This window comes from Lepisma saccharinum, chromosome 9, assembly GCF_977018435.1.
Source record: "Lepisma saccharinum chromosome 9, izLepSacc3.1, whole genome shotgun sequence".
In the NCBI taxonomy this organism is placed as follows: domain Eukaryota; kingdom Metazoa; phylum Arthropoda; class Insecta; order Zygentoma; family Lepismatidae; genus Lepisma; species Lepisma saccharinum.
Genome location: NC_139237.1, coordinates 41,221,922 through 41,244,086, shown reverse-complemented (window position 1 = coordinate 41,244,086; position 22,165 = coordinate 41,221,922). Strand labels below are relative to the sequence as shown.

At 37.6% G+C, this 22,165-nt stretch overlaps 1 protein-coding gene across 7 annotated transcripts in view; it reads left to right on the top strand.

Moving 5' to 3' along the window:
- LOC145992022 (uncharacterized) overlaps positions 1 to 22,165 on the top strand; it is a 101,307-nt gene that overhangs the window by 23,179 nt on the left and 55,963 nt on the right. For 6 of the 7 annotated variants that reach the window (XR_014442119.1, XM_083128040.1, XM_083128037.1 and 3 more), the window contains exon 3: positions 338 to 1,146. Coding sequence is in view for 6 of the 7 variants with exons in the window: in XM_083128040.1 (XP_082984166.1) it covers positions 338 to 1,146 (809 nt within the window). In the remaining variant the exon portion in view is untranslated. Of the gene's footprint in view, positions 1 to 337; positions 1,147 to 6,008; positions 6,080 to 22,165 lie in introns of all 7 variants that reach the window. The other variant, XM_083128042.1, reaches the window with a different exon arrangement.

Sequence of the window (22,165 nt, the reverse complement as noted above, 5' to 3'; positions counted from 1 at the left end):
ATTTACCTGTTTTGACCAAATTTTTTTTACAGGTACTTCTCAGAGTACACTTTATGCTGTAAATATCAAATTTCCCTCACCAGAAATTTAGGGGCTCAAATTTCTATTGAGTTATGAGATTTACCAGAGTACACATTGAAAGAAAGCCTAATTATCACTCAAGTTGCACTAACACAATGAAATACTGTATGGAAAGAACCATTATAGTCAAGCACTCGGCATTTCCAACTTGAAACATGTTTTTAATTTTGTGCCTACCTTATATGTATTTTTATATGAAGTTATCTTGCTTTCTATTGCATAAATGTAATTCAGTTTGTTTGTTTTTTCTTTGCAGGCGAATGAAGGCCACATGGGCTTATGTGAAGAGCCTGTGGAACAAGTGTTGCCAACATGTGATATTCCAGTCAGAGTTAAACTTGAGAATTTACAAGATGCTTTTAATGAACTGCCACCCACTCCAGTTGTACCTAGCAAATCGAGCATTCTGCAGCAAGATTCCAGCATGCAGAATGAATTGCCTGAGGAAGAAATGTGTGCCGAGGTGACTTCAGGTGGCGAGTGTGGATCTTCTGCCACTGCAGAATTTACAGAAGGTGCAAGTGCCAGTTGCGAGGAAGGTGTTGATGGTGGAGAAGCCTTTCCCTCAGACAGCAAAAGTGCAGAAATGACAGTGAAAATGGAGGTGAATGACTCGCAAAACATGCAGAGTGACATGAATATTGATTCAAAAAGTGGTGCCAATGTGCTAACCGAGCATACTGACACTTCGCGTCAGTCTGTGGATCAGGACATTGACAATAATGCCCTAGCCAGTCCTGAGTGTACAAAACCTAGCAGCGAAACCCATGACAAGGAGACAGAACTAAGTGTTGCCGAAAGTGACTATCCTAGTGCCATTAACTATACAGAGACGAGCTATGCCTCAGACATTGGGGAAGCTGATCAGAGCAACAGCTCGCAGACTTCCAACCCCCATGCTGAGGAAGAGGAGGTAATTCTTCTCTCTGATGACTCGGACGATGATGTGAGTGTAGTGAACAGTGAGACTCGTAAAGCGGGAAGGGTTAGTGGCAGCTATGGTGAATACAGTTCCAGCAGTGCTGTTCAAGGAGCAGAAAATATGGCACGAGTTTACCAAGAAAGGTAAGTTGAGCTTTTATTTGTTATAGACCGGTTGGCAAGAGATTCAGATAGGCAAACATTGTCTCAATCTGTCAGTGGCTGCAGCCTGATTTGTTTAAAGGCTACAATTTTGGCAGATTTATTTTTGTTCTGGTTTTCTGTGCATTATGTTGCCACCAGGAATAGCACCTGCAACCTTTCAATTATTTGATGACACATTAATTTTTTGCACACACAGGAGATGTATGATGTAGAATATTAGCAAAAAACAATTCCTGTGTGCTAAAAATTAGGTAGCATTCAGCTGTCCACTGTGAGATACATGCCAACTTGCAGCTCTCAAGTTACTCAAAGGCAAGAGATGCTGCTGTGATATCACTGTGATTGCAACTGTTTCCCCATAGGTAAAACAGCGGAAGCCAAAAATCTGTCAAAACTCAGTAAAGCAATGGCACATGGTGTGCATGTCTTTTTAACACAGTTCAAATTCTATTTATGTCTGTTAACGGACACTTCATTGGCATAGTGATTACTTATTGTTTTATAGAGAATGTTTTAATTTTTTTATGTGTATTTGCAAGCTGCCATTCATTTACAGTTCTCTTAGATAGGTCCTTCTGCCACCATCTACTTCACATGTTTGAGGTGAGAAGGGGTTTTCTGGCTCTTACCATTAAAATAATGTCAGTAAATACTTACATTGTTGGCTTAGGCAGTTCAGATTTAAGACCCTTTGCATGAAAATTACGTTCCTAAGTGTTTTCAACAACTGATCGTAGACCAATCTATTCTCCAGAATGACACCCTTTCAAGCTTTTTGTGAATATGTAGTCTGTTACCAAGAAGAAAGCAAATGAGGAATGGCTGCTCAATAGAAAATGAGGATGCTTGTGTGAGGGTCATGCCATGTCAATTCATCCAGGCCAGGTCACACACCAACATGGATTTCAATGGAATTTTATATACTTGTAGCTTTGACTGGGCATTATATTTTTACAGTTATAGGTCAAAAGTTCGTTGAAATCTGTCTCTGTGGGTGACATTTCACATCTTCATTGTGCGAATTGATATAGAATGATCCGTGAGCCACTTTTTACATAATACTTTCTCAAATAAATAGTACTTTCCGAAATTCTAAACCTCACAAATTACTTTCTTGAAACTTCAAACTTACTTCCACCATCATTGTCACTTTTCTACAAAACTTCTAAATACTCCTATTAAACTTGTGCAAATCATTAAACATTCAAAACCATTATGGAAATTAATTGCGTTGTGCATTTAAAAGTTTTACTTTTGAAATTTCAAGAAAAAATTACGTCTATCTTCCTATCACTATCTCTTGCCAACTTTGATCACTAGAACCTTTGTGTGTGATTCCATTTCTTATTTGTTTGTCATAGAAGTAAGCTATAATTGAGTATTCATTGTTCTTGGTTTTGTTTTGAAATTTGATAACCATCTGAAAAACTTATGTGTAGGGTCACTGAGAGTGTGGTGCATAGGTATATTGTTCATTATCAGGATGTTACAGGTTCAAATCCACTGCCATCCATGTCCAGGAAGATTTTTTTCTGTTACTCCAGAAAAATCCTTAGATGGTGCATTTAATGAATGGTTTCTAGTTCCTGTTGCAGCAGATTTCCACTGTTCAAGAAGTATTTTCAGGTCAAACGGGAAGCTAGAATTGTGCAATATCGTGACTACTATCCGTGACAAAAATATTGAGCCATCGGTGTGCATGCTTGTAAAATTGTACTCTGTGGGAGGAAAAAAGTAAAATATACCTGATTGGAAAGCTACAAGTGTCTGCTTTTAGAGAAAAGCAAGACAAAGTGATTTCAACTCTGTCTGCTTTCTATTCAGACAAAAATGTTCGTAAAAGTGTAGTTTTTTCGGGTGTTTTTTACATAAGTCAAATTCAATTGTGTGTAGCTTCGTGTAAAACCATCGTAAACATATGATTTGTTTTGTGATTGAACCTTGTTTATGTGGAAATATCTCAGCCAAATATAAGGGTACTATCATCTGTGGAACAGTCACAATTAATGATTAATTATGATGTTGCAATCTCGGTAATTGTCAGCCCAATGGTCATGAAACGCATATCAAAATAATGGCCGTGGAATAAAAATCAAATTTCCATATCTCATTCTTGCACACTGTGCGAATTGAAATCAACAGAGTGAATTGTTTTTCTTGGCAACCGGTTCCCACACAATTCACATCGTTGCTAAGAAAGGATGTAGAGCGTTGCCAAGCCTTGCCGCTTGCCCTTTAAACTCCGCATCCAAGCAGCTTTGACACGGAAAATGAGCCGAAACAATGTGTTGCACAAAGGAAAGCATTGTAGAGATGCCGAAATTTTCTTTTGCCACTTCTGTGTTTACATTCCTGCCATGAATTATTGCCTGAATTCCCACATAGCCATAATAATTCTTACGTGCATTCTATCCAGGCAGTCCCCACGTAGCCATAATAATTCTTACGTGCATTCTATCCAAGCAGTCGGTCTCTCACAAGTTCGCGTGTTTGTTCGTACACGATGTATTTAGTAATGGCAATTCTGTGAAGTGATTTTTTCTTGCATGAAAATGGCAAGACTGTAATATCATAGTGGTGCAAAAGAAATTATAGTCAGTGCCAAGAGATATTTCGACCAGAAGAAACAAATAGGTGCATCTCACGACATAAACCAAGGTGTCAAGTGCACAGCGGAATGTTTGGGAGTTACGTCAGCACAGTGAAAAAGTATGTAAAGAAAAAGGGAACAACAAAAATTTGCATCGACCCAATATTTTATTGGGTGAGTTTTTCCAAGGTGTGGTGAGAGCAAAGATACACGACTTTTATTTTAATTATCCAGTTCAACAGAATCCATTATGAACAGCATTTTATACTTTTACCTTTCAGTCTTTTGTCTCTCTTAATGAACCCACAACTCCATGCTTAGTACAAGAGTTGCAGCTGTCAAACATACTAAAATATAAAAGCAATATTTCAGGTTCATTGAATGCAGAAACCACCACCACTACTCGATACGATGATTAAGTGAATTTTGCAAGATAAACACAAATTAAATGCATTTTTGCTCAAAATATATTTTATTAAAATGTTAGTTGGCGTGAAGGCTTCAAATGCGCAATTTTTTTAAATATAATTTGTATGCGTTGCTATCGCAGGTATGCATCTCGCTCTGTTTCCCTTTCTTATGAAATCGCTGTACACAGCAGGTGCGTTATTATTGTATACAGAGAAGACTGGATCTCTCATCGACTTCATTCAAATCGTCCTCGTCGAACATCGTTTTACTCAATATATCTGTTTAAATGTGAGACATAAAATAATACTGGGAAAATGATGTTCTCTATAAGTCCACTTTATTCACAGTTAGGCTAATCAGGACTGGACTTACAATTTAAAGTGGGATCCGGACCACTATGTACCTTCGCCGGGTACCGAAGGAGACGATGTTCATATGAAGATAAAAGATAGAAAAAATGGGGGAAAAAACCTACAGTACATGAGTACTCCATTTGCAATATGATAAATATTTCATTCATTATTTTATGCTGCGACAATACTTTGGATCGGCTCGACGAAACGCACTAGCGTGATTCTTGCAGCGAAGCGGCAGCACTGTGGAAGTCACCTGCTGCCCGTGGGGTCTGAGATTGGCCTCACTCTGCCATACGTCATGCACCCATTTACCATATTAGGAGTGCGAAAGAATAATTAATATCTGGAACCATATTTGATGTACACACACCAAACTTCTGGGATTTGATCAAATGCATTATATCAACATTTTTTTGCAATTTCATTGAATTTGTAATTATGTATTTCAAGTTTGCACGTTTCCCTAAAATGTCAATAGTTGAAGTATCTATTAAAAATATGCATTTGATTTTTTTCTACAGAGGTGCAATAATCAATCTTGAAGTACACAAAATCTCAAGACTGTCAATTATGAACTGTATGGTGTTAAGTTCCCCGTTTGTAAAAATTGGCAGGAAAAACTACACTTTTCAGTGAATTTTTCATTAAAGCAAGAAAACAAAGTTAAGAAAAATTTTCAGATAACGCTTATTAAAAAGTAGACTTGAAGCTTTCCAATGAGGTATATTTGACTTTTTTCCTCCCACGGAGTACAATTTTACAAGAGCGTAAACCAAGGGCTCAATATTTTTGTCATGGATAGTAGAGTGAATGTGGAAGTTATGTGTGGTTTAATTTAGGTCCTCTTCAGGTCTGTTGAACAGGTCTATTAAACAAAAGAAGAAAATTGAAAATGTAAATTTGGACTATTACATAATCCTACTTCCAGTAGTTTGCCAGAATTACAATGTTGGAACCTCTAAGTGTCCCTTTACATGGAAATACTCCATGGTGATCCAGAACCTGCCAAACAAAATACATATATGTTGGATCTTGCTATTTGATTCCTATGTCCATACAAATGTAGCTATGCAATTATCAATATTAGGAAAAATTAAGGCTTTGGGTCCGCAGAATAAATGAATGATTGTTTATTTTTATGCAAAAATTGTAATTATGACTTATTTCAATAAGCACTTTGAACACTGGAATACATTCCGAAAATATGAATTAAATAATAACAATATCAACAGCATTAATGATAATAAAACTGAAAAGCATCGTTAAAATGCATTTATGTGCAATAAATGTTTTCCACATGAAAGCAAACACATCCTCCAAATCAGTATAAATTTATGTCTCTTAAGACATTAAATAATATTTATTCACTAGTTCCCATGATTTTCGTTCCCCTTTCTCCTTTAAATGCAATTTTGTTGTGAATTGCTTCTTGGATGTATTTTTCTGGTGTAGTTCTTTTTTTCCCTTCTTTCTTCTCTCGCTAGGCTACTTTCATCAAAACTGACATTATAACATCCTCTTTGCTGTTCAAGAGTCCATAGGAGTAGAAGAAAAAGTAATTGAAAAAATATATTTTATTCAACGACACTTTGCAGGTTTTTTTTAATAATAATAATAATAATAATACATCAGAGCTGCAACACGCATGTGGAAGCAAGTATGTGGATATGACCAAATGCTGACTGGAAGATAAGCTTAAGGCTGAGAAGAAAAATAGGCCTTGCGTGTCATTACATCGATGAGAATCACATAATAAACAGTGCCAAAATAATTATGCAAGCGAGATCCACATTAGAAAGACTCAAATGAAACATATGCAATAGTGACCACTCCCGTCAACATGAAACCTGGGGCTCAATAAAACCTGGCTTCCTGCCATTAGAAATATACATGTTCCTCCAGCCCACCAAACTAGAGAAGAAAACAAACCCAAACATGATCCGTGAAAGTCTGCCCACGAATGCCTTCCCACAGATGCAAACGATGAGACTGGGAATCCAGAGTGTCAAAACCCTAATGTGAGGCCAAAGAGGGAAGTACCACACCCATGCTAAATAAGCAGAAAGAAAAAAGCCTATGTCAACTAGCACCACCACACACACGAGTGGAAGAAAAAGGAACCATGATGCCCACGGAAAACCAGTACAAGCGTGACAAAGCTACCAGACAGGTGGTAAAATCGATTGCTAATAAAAACTGCACGGAAAAATGAGCTGTAATTTTATAAGAGTGATTAGTTTCATGGAGTATATAAACTTGATGGTTCATAGAACAGTTTAAATCATAATAGGTTTCATTGCATTTAGATTGACATCAGTATATCACACCGTGGAGGAAGAAAATAACTTCCAAGTTTCTGTGGAAACAGTTTTTCAGTGTATATCATACAAGGACCCATTATGTTTCCCTATCCCTTTCTAGATACCATAATACCTGCAAAGCAGTAATTTTACAAAAACTAACAGTGTCAAGTTATCTGCTACTCCTCTGTCCCCATGAAGTTGACAGAAGAGGGAACAGCAAAGATTTTTCATATTTGTTCAATGCTGATTTCCTTAATATGTCTTTTTAGGATTTTAACCTTTATGCACCTGTGTGGTACACCATATATTCCATGCAGATACAGTGGAACCCTGATTTTACGTTCCTCGGTTTTACAGTTTCCTGCATTTTAAGTTTTTTCAGCTTGGTATCCTGAAAAAAGTAAAATCGAGGTTCCACTGTATTTCCTCTAATACCGGCATGGTTCAAGGTGTGTAGCATGGGTTGACATAATGGTTTTAGGAACAAAGCACACTTCATATATTGGTCCCTTGTTTGCATTGTTATGTGAGCTATAAAGTGTATCATGATCAATTTTACATTTGAAATAATTGGTCATGCCCACTTGAGATAATTGGTAGTGGAGGAAGCTTGAAATTTTTCATCGATGACATAATAACAATGTTATTTTCTGTATGAATCTTGGATCAGGGATATTTATAAACATCTACAATTCATCTAATGTAAAAATGTAAATACAACTGTAGTCATAGGCAAATACACCTTACATTATTCAGGGGTTTGTTGCTTTAGCATTTACTTCATGTTGACATTTTATTACTCACTGTACAAAATGTTGAAATCAAATTTTAAATATTTAATTCTTCTTTCTTTTTCTCTCTTTCGTTCTTTCAAAGAGAGAGAGAGAGAGAGAAAGAGAGACATATATATATATATATATATATATATATATATATATAGGATAAAAGCAAGGAGGGCCAAAAGGGCTAAGTAAAAATCAAATAAGGTAAAAGGAAACACTCACCGGACAGTAGGAAAATTCAAAATTTTCGCTAATTTATAGCATCATCGGTGTGAGAAGAAACAGAAGACGGAACCGTATAAATTAGCGAAAATTTTGAATTTTCCTACTGTCCGGTGAGTGTTTATATATATATACCGTGCGTCCATTTCGATCTGCAGCCGAGAGATCGGGAGAAGCGTGGCGGGCGGCACTGACGGAGATGCCGACATTTGCGGCCTGAAATTCCCGCTTATTTTTATGGACATATGTAGACATTTATATAAATATTGCAAAACGAGCACTAACCTGTGTTATAAGAGTATGGTTTTAATTTTAGTAGCTTAGTGACTGTATGTGCCGATGATTTTGACACGCCCACCTCTTGTGAAACACGGCATAGAGGTTTGTTTGGAGAACGTTCTAACGCTGCACCAATATCATCGAGTTTTGCTTCGGTTAGAATCCGTCGTTTTTGCTTAGGTGTTTTAAAATTTAACGATACAGTTTCTCGTAATTTAAGGACAAGATGTCTAACCGTATCTCTGTGTGGAGTTGAAACGCATGGGAATTTCTGTACAAATTACCTACACACGTCTCGACACGAGTTTGTTTTCACGTAGGTACGTGTCATACATAAAAAAATCTTTGTTCTGACGTGAATCTTGCGGCTGGCATTCCAATCGTCTCACTGACACGTCACACATACACACTATAATAACACAAACAAGTAACTGCAAGTAACCAAGAATAACACTCTTGCGCACAGTACGAAATTAACACGCTCTTGGTTTACATTGCTCGCCACTATATTTACAACTCTGTCTTCATCTAGTCGCGAAGGAACAAAAAACTCGAGCTCGGAGATTTCGGATTGCAAGGAAGCTCACGAACACTATTGACTTTTAACGGTTTCTTCTACAGCGTAATCTTGATACAGTGTTGCACATTCAAAACCTCCAAACGATCCCCATCGGCACAAAACTCTTTCAAGGATATAAACTTAAGCAGGACGTTACTGGTCAAAACTATGATTAAAATGTTTTATTATCTGTGGCTCTTAACATCGTTTCTAAAGCGTATTTTTTTTTGTGTATATAAGAGCAGAACTTGGATGAATTACAGAAGAACTTTTGCATGTTATAACACAGGTTAGTGATCGTTTTGCAATATTTATATAAATGTCTGCATATGTCTATAAAAATAAGCGGGCATTACAGGCCGCAAATGTCGGCATCTCCGTCAGCGCCGCCCGCCACGCTTCTCCCGATCTCTCGGCTGCAGATCGAAATGAACGCACGGTATATATATATATATATATATATATATATATATATATATCTTTCTCTCTCTCTCTCTCTCTCTCTCTCTCTGAAAGAAAGGGAAGAGAGAGAGAGAGAAAGAAGGAAGGCAAAGTCAAAACTATGATTAAAATGTTTTATTATCTGTGGCTCTTAACATCGTTTCTAAAGCGTATTTTTTTTTGTGTATATAAGAGCAGAACTTGGATGAATTACAGAAGAACTTTTGCATGTTATAACACAGGTTAGTGATCGTTTTGCAATATTTATATAAATGTCTGCATATGTCTATAAAAATAAGCGGGCATTACAGGCCGCAAATGTCGGCATCTCCGTCAGCGCCGCCCGCCACGCTTCTCCCGATCTCTCGGCTGCAGATCGAAATGAACGCACGGTATATATATATATATATCTATCTTTCTCTCTCTCTCTCTCTCTCTCTCTCTCTCTCTCTCTCTCTCTCTCTCTCTCTGAAAGAAAGGGAAGAGAGAGAGAGAGAAAGAAGGAAGGCAAAGATTTCTTTCTTTCCTTCTTTCTCTCTTAAATGCAAACATGATTCTTTCATTGAGGAAACAATTATATATAATGACAAATCTAAAAATGTGTGTGTAATTTCATTACATTGTACTATAATGATACTCTCACAATAAGATAGAATCGTTATGTAAAATGCAAGTGAGCATAGCTAAATAATATTTTCCGTAAAAGGCACAGAACAACTTAATTAACCAAACCCAAACTCCATACCTTGTACAATACAAATCCTCCCCTCCCCCTTTCCAAAAAGTAATACCACTCAAAGAAAATAGATCTTGTGCCTACCAAATGGAAATCTTGCTTTTATTATATCATTGAGAGAAGATTCAAAACAAAAACAGGGCATTCACCACAACAATTGGAATGATCATACAATACAATCTCAAGATCTTGACTTTTAAATAGACAATTCCGTAAAAGCTTTCAATTACAGAGCAGTCATTCTTTCTTATCCTACAAAACAGAAGTAATGCAAGTGAAAGAGCATTCTGTTCAGCACAGCATAAAAGTCACCTCAGATTTATATGTCTTAGCAAACACTTTTGACAATAGACATTTTTTCATACTCTCTGTTATTCAGAAGTTTTCAGTCAGCACTGTGATATAGTATTCCATGTCTGCACTCATTATTGAGAATGCCCTTTGTTGAGAAGAAAGTTATCCATATTGCCATTTACCCACATATTTTTGCTTGGAAATTAGAAAATGAGACATCCATGATTCAGTGTCCTCATTATGACGAGCTTTATTGTACCACCAATACAACTATGCGAGTCATTGACTTTGTGGAGCACTTTGCCTTGATAAAATTCTTCAAGGAGTGGATACCAGTGCTGTAAATATAGCCATCCATATATTCATATCATTGCAAAAAGGTCTGGAAGTCCTGGAACACTCAGGAAATTTGTTTTTGGGAAGTGAGTGGGAACCACTTTCTGTATTGCTTTAAGTTCCCATTTTTTACAGTTTGCTTATAAACTAGGGATGGGACCGATTAAGTGATACTCTATCGGTATTGGTCGATATAGGCTTATCGGTAAAATTACCGATTATTTTACTGATCCAATATATCGATAAATATCTGATAATTTAGTGCAAAATTTTGCAATTTTGTTGTAATTTTTATGGATATTCTCCATGCCCTACTTTCTAAAAAAGTAAATGTCTAAATGTGCAATTTCTTTTGCACTGCAGTCACCTTGAAACACACATTTATTAAGGAGGTCAATGAACCTTTCAGGTTCTTCAATGACCATTTCTAATTATATATCGGATTGGTAGAATATCGGTCATCGGTATCGGTACTTTATCGGTATCGGTCAAAATTTCATATCGGCCCATCCCTATTATAAACTTTTACAATACTTGTAGGAATTTTTTTAAACTCTGAGAGAGAATAGTCATAGTTTACAAAGTTTCAAAATGTAATATGATCCTTTTTAAACAACATATCAAGAAATTACAAATAAAACTTGTGTAATTTTTGAATCCATATGTTATTTCCCACATTGAACTTTCATTAGACAGTTTTTTTTTTTTTTAATTAAAGACTGGTATTTAATGTTAAAATGGAATGATTTTGGCCATGCCAAAACTGAAATGAAAATAACTGAAACAATGCCTATTCTGATATTCCTATACTATCTTATCTTCTATATACAGATGGGGAACAAAATAATACTAACACCTGTGAAAAAGTATTCCACATTTCACACTGGCAGTACAGCAGCACCACCTGGCACTGAAGTCTGCCACCTAGTTGTCGTGAAGGGGAAGGTATTAGTTTGTCAACAGCAGTCATTGGTGGTGCATTCCTCTATCATACGCTCTCAAGATTCGCTGCAATGTCAGACCTGACAGAGTTCCAAAGAGAGATGATTGTTCGAGCAAACCTTGTGGGGTGTGCAAGGAGCACATTATCAGCCGTTATGACAGAGTACCCAATGCAAGGTAAGATGGCATCTTCAAAGCACAACAGTGGACAAAAGACAAAGCTTGCTGCTCGGGATAGGAGGGTGTTGAAGTGCATGTGGCCTGAAAGCACAAGCAATCGTTATCCGAGATAACATCTGAAATGAACAGGCATCTCCAGGACCCCATTTGAACCAAAAACTGTCAAAAGGGAACTCCATGCTGCAAACATTCATGGCAGAGTGGCAATTCTTAATCCGTTGGTGACATCACATAATGCTGTCAAGCGATGCCAATGGTGCAGAGCTCACAGAAGTTGGTCCCCACAGCACTGGCAACAAGTCAAATATTTGGTCTGATGAATTAACATTCACGTTATTTCAGACCACCGGGTGCATTTATGTGTGGAGAACGCCCGGCATGGTGTGGGACCACTTGTTATTCTGCATGGGAAGATCAAGGCCAATCACTATCGGAGCATTCTGTTGGATAATCTCCATCCTTTTGTCCAGACTTTATTTCCTGGGAAGCCACCACTTTTTCAAGACGGCAACACTCCTATCCACACTGCTGGGTCTGTCCAAACATGGTTCGAAGAACATGACGAAGTAGGACATCTTGAATGGCCCCCACAGTCTCCTGACTTGAACATTATAGAACATTTGTGGGGATATTTGGAGTCCAAACTGCATGCTCGAAGTCCGCCTCCAGCCACACTTTCGGAATTGGAGACTGCTCTAGAGGAAGAATGGCTCCATATTCACTTAAACATTGTGCATGACCTCTATGTGTCCATCCCACGTTGCATACAAAGTGTACTTCAGTCACAGGGTGGTCCAACCCCATATTAATAAAGATTTTCTCTAATTTCACAGGTGTTCGTATTATTTTGTCCCCCATCTGTATATAAAAATGGATGTATGTGTGTGGGGGTGTATATTTGTTTGTTCCGGCATAACTCTCGAATGCCTGGAGCAATTTCAACCAAACTTGGCACACGTATCACTTGCAATCTGGAAAGAATGCTTTTGGGGTAAGACATCCCTGGCACCCCTAGGGGTAAGGTGGGAAGGGGTGACATGTAAAAATAATCCAAAATGACTAATATTAAATTCCGCACAAACAGACATCCATGATACCGCACAACGATAAGTGTTTCCTGGGTTGTCTAACATTCAGGATTTGTTGCGAAAGTGACTGATATTCGTGTGGAATCCATAGTTTTCGTGACACTCCCAATGCGGTTCAACTTCAAGTTCATCACCTATCGGCATGGGGGGTGAGAGGGGGTGAAAAATAAAATGCCACAAATGACCTAGATTAGTGTCGAATCCATAGTTTTCGGAGTTGCTAAGCTAATTAGTGACATTCACGATCACATTTAAAATTAGTTACATTTTACACTATAGTTAGAATTCATTATTTTCCTGTCTAATACAAGATTGGGATAAATAAATACCCGGGCAATCAGCTAGTATTCTATATAGTATTGATTAAAAATTTATAAGGAAAAAAGAAGAATGTAGAATATAACTGAAATTGAGGAGAAAGTATGCAATAGCGTGAATAGGATCCCAACATGCCTAAATTAAAGTATGGAAAATGTGGAAACACTTTAGCAAGAGGATAAAGTTCATATTGTTGTGTTACTCGAGGAAGTGGCAACGGAAGAATTGGTGAAAGAAAAGAATGAAATCAAGATGGATAGAAGTGGATGAACAACTGGAAAGTTATTCAGGTTGGTATAAATTGTTTCAATCCAAGTCTCTTTTTTATCATTAGGTAGCATATGATAGGCCAAGAACAGAAGTTTAATACAGTTAATATGTTTTCATGTTTTAAAAATGTAAGTGCAACAAGCAAAACTAAACCAGAGATTTTTTTTGCTGCAGCAACACAAAGTCTTCCATTTATCCCTATCCTGGCAAAGGTCAATCCAGCTTTGCCAATTTCCTTCAAGTCCATCTCAACATTCTCCTTCCGGCATAGCCTCTCTTCAGGTCACTTACCACAAGGTTTCCCAACAAGTACCTTGTAAACTCGTGTTACTTCTCCCCTGCATAGTACATGCTCTGCCCTTTTAACTTTTTTGTTTTTATTAACAGATGATTACAAGCAGTGTTTAGTAATAAGTAATCTCTGTTCGCTCGTTCATGTCTTTTAGGTAAACATTTTCTTCTAAGGCCCCTTAATTTTTGTTCGATGAAAACGACAATGTTTCATGGTGGTCTTGTATATTTTAACCATTACATTCGTTAATATTTGTGCCTACCCAATGGCATGGTGGTAATGCTAACATCTTGTAATCAAGAGGTCCTGCATTCAATAGCTGGTGAAGGCACATAGTAGTTCATATCCCACTTTAAATTGTAGGTGCAGTCCTGATTAGCCTATTTGTGCATAAAGTGAACTTGAAGAAAACTTCAACTTATGTGACATTGGATGAGAGGATAAAAGTTTATGATTAGAAAAGTAACAGGAATTGCAGGAATTGAAGCCTGATTTTAACCCTAAGGGAGAATTCACACTAAGTGACAAGTGACATGCAACACATGTCGCTTGGAAATGAGCCAATCAGTTTCAACGTTTCAAACCGTAACAGCATGACAGGCCTCACAAGCCTGCGTTCGATTGGTAAAATCCTGTGTTGCCTGTCCCTTCAGTGTGAATTTTCCCTTAACACCCTCTGGGTTATGTGGGCACCTCAGACCGATATTTGCACCAAGGCACTCTAGTATCCCAGTGCATGGCAAAATTTTAACCCTTAAACAGCTGATGTGACCTGCACGTCACACAGATATTTCTGACTTTTGGGACATACTGAAGTCAGATAATGTTCAGATATACATGTTTTGATTGCTAGATGAGTCTTAAGATATCTCATTAGTATTTGTAAAATTTAATTTGACTCTTTCTACATTGGGGATGGGGGGTTCTTCTGAAAGCAAGAACATTTTGACATTAGAAAATGTATTTTTTCTCCAAAAGTAACAGCAATAAGTGTGTAATTCTTGCTACAAGAATGGAACACTTATCAGGCAATATGCAGGTACCACTTTGAACCCTCAAATCCCGGCATTGCGTACGTGGGGGCTCCAAGTTTTACTTTATCTTCTTCTTCTACTGGATAAATGAAAATTTTGTCTGTACTGAAGGAAACAAGATATACTTTGTAACTCTAGCATTTATAGTTTCAAAAATATAAAATTATATTTAAAATCGTACAGAATTTTAATTTTCTTGCCGAAAACAAGTGTGGCTTTTACATTAGAATACATTTTTTCTCTGAAAGTATCAGCAGCATGTGCACAATTCTTGACACGATAATCAGGCAATACATATGTACTGCTTTGAATCCTCATGTTCCAGCATTGCCTTTGTGGGGGCTGACAAGGTTCAACTGTAATTGTGTGTATATATATATATATATATATATATATATATATGTAATATTTTCTTCTTCTACTACTTGCTAAATGAGAATTGTTTTTTTTTTTCTTCGACCACACGCTTATAGCCTAATCTGCACTGAACAAAATGATGTAATTCGAACAAGTGTTCTCGGGTTACCAGCCAGGTTAAACCGGCTTTAGCTTCCAATGTTTTGAGCACATGCATTGCTCTCATCTTCAGGGAATGTAAAAAATGGTGACCATTCCTGGAACCCACTCCTCCGTAAACACACAACACCAGGATCCAGAGCATCCAAGCTTCGTGTATATAACCCTACACTGTTCTCCATTTTTTACATTCCCTGATGATGACAGCAATGTATGCGCACGAAACGTTGGAAGCTAACAGCAATTTAACCTGGCTGGTAACACTGTACAACACGAAATTTGTCCTTTGCTTAAAAATATGTTTTTCTAATGTATTTTTGCATGCAAAACACGAATCTGCAATTAATTTCTTCATATCACGTACAGTTTTTTTGAAAAACGCCATCTTTATACATTATGTGTATTAATTACGTTTAAACAATTATAAATTCCTTTAACTGTTTTTAACTGTTTTTTTTTTCAGCGCTTGATAAAAATGATATCGCTATCAGTTCGCATTGTTACATAAAGAAACGTTTTGCTGGATCCTCTAGTGATAAATTTGTTACATAACAATAACCGTGCTGGCACCACTGACGAACAAGGGCTGCCATCTGTTTTGTCCTATCCAACGTGAAGGTTGTGCTTTGCAATTGCAGGTGTTTGTGTAAAGTTTTAACGTTTGTGGCGGGTTTCTGTTAGTGAGGTGTGTATGAAAAGGAGGCTTCGTTCAGTGGATCATAATGTCCCGTCAGTGTAAGAATAACCTTGATTCATTTTGTTATATATGTGGTGAACTGACGTTGAAAAGTCAAAGAAGTAGCCTTACCCCTGTTGTCAAAAAAGCATATGAACTGAATTTTGGATGCCGAGTAGGCGATCAAGATAAGCGATGGGCACCACATATCTGCTGCAATTCTTGTTCCAGGAACTTGCGAAACTGGATGCAAGGAAAGCGGAGTGGGCTAAAATTTGCCGTACCAATGGTTTGGAGAGAGCCCAAAGACCACGCAAGTGACTGTTACTTTTGTTTGACAGATGTAATGGTCTTCACTTCAAAATCAAAACATCACATCCGATATCCTAATTTGGAATCAGCAAGGTGCCCAGTGGCTCATAGTGAAGAGCTACCTGTGCCGAAAGCTCCCGAAAATTGTACATTTGATACATCAATTGAAGAAGAAAGTTCAGGCAACGAGGATGTCGACTTCGCGCCACCAACCCTCTCAAGTGCACAACATCTCATCACACAAGAGTTAAACGATCTGGTATGGGACTTAAATCTATCGAAAACAAAAGCAGAAATCTTGGGCTCTCGACTTCAAGAATGGAATCTATTGGATAAAAATGTCAAAATCAGCACTTTCCGAACGCGACAGAGTAACTTTTCATCTTGCTTTTCGGAGACTGGAGGAATTGCGTTTTGTAACAATATTAATGCTTTATTTCAGGAGTTGGGCCATGAACACAATCCAGCAGAATGGCGATTGTTCATTGATTCGTGTAAGATAAGTCTGAAGGCAGTATTGCTCCATATTTGTAATGCTTATCCATTAGTGCCAGTGGCGTATACTGTTCACAGAAAGGAAACATATGAGGTAATGCGTGACATATCGCAGTACATTGAAATATAATACATTCAAGGGGCGAATCTGTGGAGACCTGAAAGTAATTGGAATTCTTACTATCATGCAACAAGGGTATACCAAATTTTGTTGCTTTCTGTGTGAATGGGACAGCCGGGACCGAGTTAACCATTACATGCGGAAAATTTGGCCACCACGACAGGAATATGTACCAGGAATCAAGAACGTATCACATCAACAACTTGTGAACCCTAAAGATGTTTTTCTTCCCCCATTACACATCAAACTAGGTGCACTGCTTCCAAATCATGGGATGCCACATGTCCCTGAAATCACATTTTTTGGATTCTCATTTTGACTTCTTTTCACAAAATTTAGGGGCTGTTAGTGATGAACATGGGTAACGGTTCCACCAAGCCATTGCAACATTTGAAAAGCGGTTCAGTGGACGATGGAACAGCAGTATGCTTGCTGAATATTCCTGGTCTATCATCAGATAGACTCCTTCAAATAGATACAAGAGAAGAAGATCACAATTATCATTTCCGTAGAAGTTTGTACTGTCTTTGGTTTGTATACGTAAAATGCCTGTCTAATGTCTGTGCAACAAAATGTCATGTGGCTGTACAATACAAATGGTATGTCTTGGGAGAAAACTGACTTCACATATCGATTTAGTGCCTTTAACTTATTTAAACTCACATGTTTTCAACCAAAGGACATTTTCGTAGACATTTATTTAGTCTTTTGTTTGTATACGTTGATTTACCTGTCTAATGTCTGTGTAACAAAATGTCATGTGACTGTACAATAAAAATGGTACGTGTTAGGAGAGAATGGATTTTACATATCGATTCAGAATCTCCAATTTAGTCAAAATCACCTGTTTTCAACTAAAGGACAGAACATGACCTCAAATTTGTTGTACAGTGTAACCTGAGAACACTTGTTCGAATCACATTGCCAGGAAAGCTACAATTCCTAAAATGAAGTAAAAAATGTAATTGTAGCATGTATTTGTTTCTGAGATACAAAATTTTGCAGAAATTTAAATTTCCCACTGAAAACATGCTTGACATTGGTGCACACATAGTGAAAAATCAGCCTTGGCATTTAAGGTTAAAGTTGTCTTTATAAGTTTACAATGGCTCAGATAATATTTTTGAGTTTAAATGTGTCGTGAGTAATTTGATCATTGTCATGGTTATATGACACCATAGGAGGTGGAGGAACTCCCAGACACTTAAAACATACACTGTATACGAGACAGAAGTGGTTGAAGGCCGAGTTCATGTTTACTCAACATTTCTGAACTGAGCCAAATCGATTTTTAGTTGGTGTTTAGCAAGATAATCCTCATATAGACACATGTGCTATATTGTATTGGCAACTAGTTTATTTTACTCACTATTCAGACATTTATTGTAAGCTTTGAAGGAATAATTTTGAAAAGGAACTATAGACCTGCATGTGAAGAAACAAGAAAAAACTAGGGGATGGGATAGAATAATGAGCTGTATCATTTTTATCAAGATACAGAAGGAAATTAAATTATTGTGATAGTTGAGCCATATTTACAGAATGGCTAATACACTGTACACTAGAGTACTGCATAAGACCACTTTCGCTTGTTCATACTCGTTGAAGTCTCTCATGCCCCAGTGTATAGAATCAATAGCATTTCAATGTGACAATAATTGTAGATATATATATCTGTGTGTGTGTGTGAGAGAGATAGATAGAGAGAAAGAGAGAGAATGATGGTGTGTGTGTGTATGTATGTGTGTAAAAATCTACCCTGATAGTTCCATACAGCTCTCGCCGAAGCATTTCTCATTGTCACGGTCCTTCTTGCTGCTCAACCCATAATCATCCATTTCATTTTCATATACGTGGTCTGTTAGGAAAGTAATGAGACTGATTTTCTGTAAACGATGAATTTTATTATTTTTACAAATCAAGGTTATCCCCTTCAAAATAGTTCCCTTGGGCAGCTACACAGCGATGGAGGCGTTGTTTCTATTTTTCGTAGCAGTGCTGGAAGCCTTCTGCTGGAATACCTTTTAGCTCATCGGTTACGCTCTTCTGGGTATTATCCAAAGTATCAAAATGGCGTCCTTTCAAGTGGTTTTTGAGCAAGGGGAATAAAAAAAAGTCACAGGGACTGAGATCGGGCGATAAGGGGGCTGAGGAACCACAGGAATGCTTTTTTTTTTTGCCAAAAAAACATTGATGGAGGCTGTCGTGTGACATGCTGCATTGTCGTGGTGCAGCATGCAAGTGCGTGCAATGCCTGGTAGCACACGTGCAACCCTTTTCCTGAGTCTTGCAAGGACTTCATTCGGTACACATGTTCAAATTTAACTCACTACTAATCATTCTCACCGTTAATCAACGATCTAACCTCACCCTTTCCACATTGTCATCCGTTTTTGAGGTTGAAGGTCTTCCCGCACGAGGTTCGTCTTCCACTTGTTCTCGGCCTTCTAAAAAGGACTTGTGTCATCTGAACACTTGTGCCCTAGATAGTGCATGTTCTCCATAAGCCCTTTGTAACTTTTAATAAGTCACAGTAGCGGATTCGCCAAGCTTAACACAAAATTTGATGGCACAACATTGTTCAAACTTTTGCCGGTCCATTTTTGTAACGCACCTCACAAACACAACTTCACGTCAGACGCTCTCAACAATCGTGTAGCAACTGTAGCAAGTTGAAACTTGTACTGAGTCAATGGCAAGCATTCACCTACCTGCCATGTGAAGGTGGGGGCAGCAGCATTGCCGGTTCGTGCACAGTGTGGCCAGTCTCACTACTTTCCTAACAGACCACGTATCGCTATGTATAGACGGTGCTAAAGGCGGAGCTACTGCTTAGCATGCACCCTCATCTGGTTCCCTTCGAATATTCGGTTACGCTGACACTTCTATGGACGTTAATATGAAACGGTGAAGTGGAGATTATTTTACAAGGAAAAGGGATGCAGCTGTGCAGCATATGGTTGCACAGTTTGATAAGGAACAAATTTGAAGGACATAGAGAGAATGAATATATGAGAACATGTATGTCTGAATGTACCTGAACAAATAACTCTAGAACTTACCTTTAAATATTAATTGATGAAATCTATAAACAACTTCTTGTCACAAAATAATTATATTTGATTTAGTCTTGATTAAATCACCATTTTATTGTGAATCAGACAGAACAACGAATTATTATATTTTGTTTGCAGCCTACTTCCATATGATCAAGCATATGAGATTATGTAAGGTTGTAGAAAAGATAAGATGCATAATTAGACTATAATTAGTGCTGTTATCTACCCTCGGGTTTTGAAAATGTACAATGCAATTCGAACTATCATTGAACACTTAAATGTATCACAGCACTTTTGTTATTTTTCAAGAAGATTCGTTTTTTAATAATCTGCACTGCAATTGCTCATCCAAAGGATTCAACAAGTTCACTCCTTCATGGTAAAACTTGAACATATATTTTTTTCTTTCTGTCGTTAGTCTGCGCTATTGTCGCACAACTGATGAAAACAAGTGTTCATTTCATACTTCGTATACTGGTGAGTGAACTGTACTGCATACTGCAAACAACGGGGACTGGTCTAAATCGGAAATTCCGAGGGAACCAATGTTTATGTTTACATTTTTAAAACGGTCTATTGGCAAGATTGAATAATGTACATTTTAACATGGAGATGATGACTATGTTCACTTAGGTCAGCTGCACACTGAATCTAACACGTCACATTCCACAAGTCATTTTTGTTGCAAATTGACTTGGGGGATGTTTAACATGGGACTCTTATGGGCAGATGCACACCGGACAGAACATTTGACGCGAGTCACATTGCGACGGTTTGTGACAGAAGAACGAAGGCCTGGAGAATTTGGTCTTGCAGGAGCATAAAGCGACAAAACGCTCTTCGCATGCTCAAATCCACTCTCTTCAACTCCATGTGACACACCACTGTATAGGTTTGACAGTGGGTGCAAGGTAAAAAATGGAGCTAATCATTCTGCTGCAAGCAAGACCTTCGTTGTACAATTATTCCTTGACTGATTACCATAATGTAAACAAAATTGATGTGCTATGGAATGAAGTGGCACAATTACATTACATGAAAAAAATTGGTCTATTTTGAATTATCTTGTATTTGGACAGAGAATGTAGTGTACAAAATGTATCATAAATTGTGCAAGAAAAACAACTTCAGTCCAGTTTGATATTTATTACTCGAATAACTGTGTGTTTGCAGTTCGTGAATTAAACTTTTTTCTTCAGAGGGAGGGGTTCCACCCATTTGCTGAATTCATGTGTAAACAGGAAATATGTTTACAAGGAAATTACTCTTTTTTAAGAGGATATAAATTAGCATTAGATATAATGAAAAATAACTAGAAATACAGTATAAAATAATGCTACGGAATAGATTACTCATTTCCTCACACAAAAAAATGTGTTTCCAATGCTTCAGTGGCTTAACTGAAATTTCATGTTTTCATGCATACAGTACTAATTTTTTGTTATGCAACATACTTAGTTTTTGTACAAAGAGAAATATCAAAATTAAATTATCATATTTACATATCAAGTACCAAAAAGGGTAGTGGGATAGAAACATCCCTGGTAGTAATGAAAATTTACTTTTGTTGTCAGAAATAATTGGCTCGTAGGGGGTATCCCTGATCGCCCTCCTGTTACCTCACACACGCTGTTGTGTTACACCCTCCCAACTTCATTTTTGTTCAATTTGTGTCATTAGAGACTGCCATGGCTGGAAATAAAGTAATCAACACTTCTTTTTCCCTCTTGTTCTTGTATGAAGAACACTCGTCTTGCCTCGTCGTGTTGCATTGTGTCGTGCCGTGTCAGATCCAGTGTGCGGCTGGCCACTGCGTCTTTCGCTTAACAACCCATATTTGAGGGCCCACTACCACAGACACATTATGATTATTCGTGAACTACTGGACTTCGAGCTTATACCAATCATTTTGCCTCTTTCAGTGTTATTTGCTCTTAGGAAGAAGCTATCAATTCCGTATGCTACCTAGCATCGTCCGTGCGATCTAATAGGCACTAGAGCAAGAAAGCCCTCGTTGCAGCACTCTACTACACATTAAAGTGGTCAACTTCCAATCTTGCCACCAGAGTTTCTGGGTGTTTTTTGGAGTGGCTTTTCATCAATCTCATCTAATCCTCACTTAATCCTGATAATCCGATTAGCCAAAAGTGGCAAAAAAGCAACGTAATTTTTTTTAAAAATACAAAATACTAATGAACTCATTTACAACTATGGAAAGTCTTCTTCAGTGGCTTGTACTAATTTTGAAATAGGAGTTTGAGAAGAAAGGCAGTGGCAGAAGATATTGAAGGAACCCAGGGTCTATGATGGACTGTAGAGTCAAATAAGGAAGAGGAAATCAAAGATTGGTGTAGGTATAGGTTGTTTTTTTCATGCTAGCTTTTGA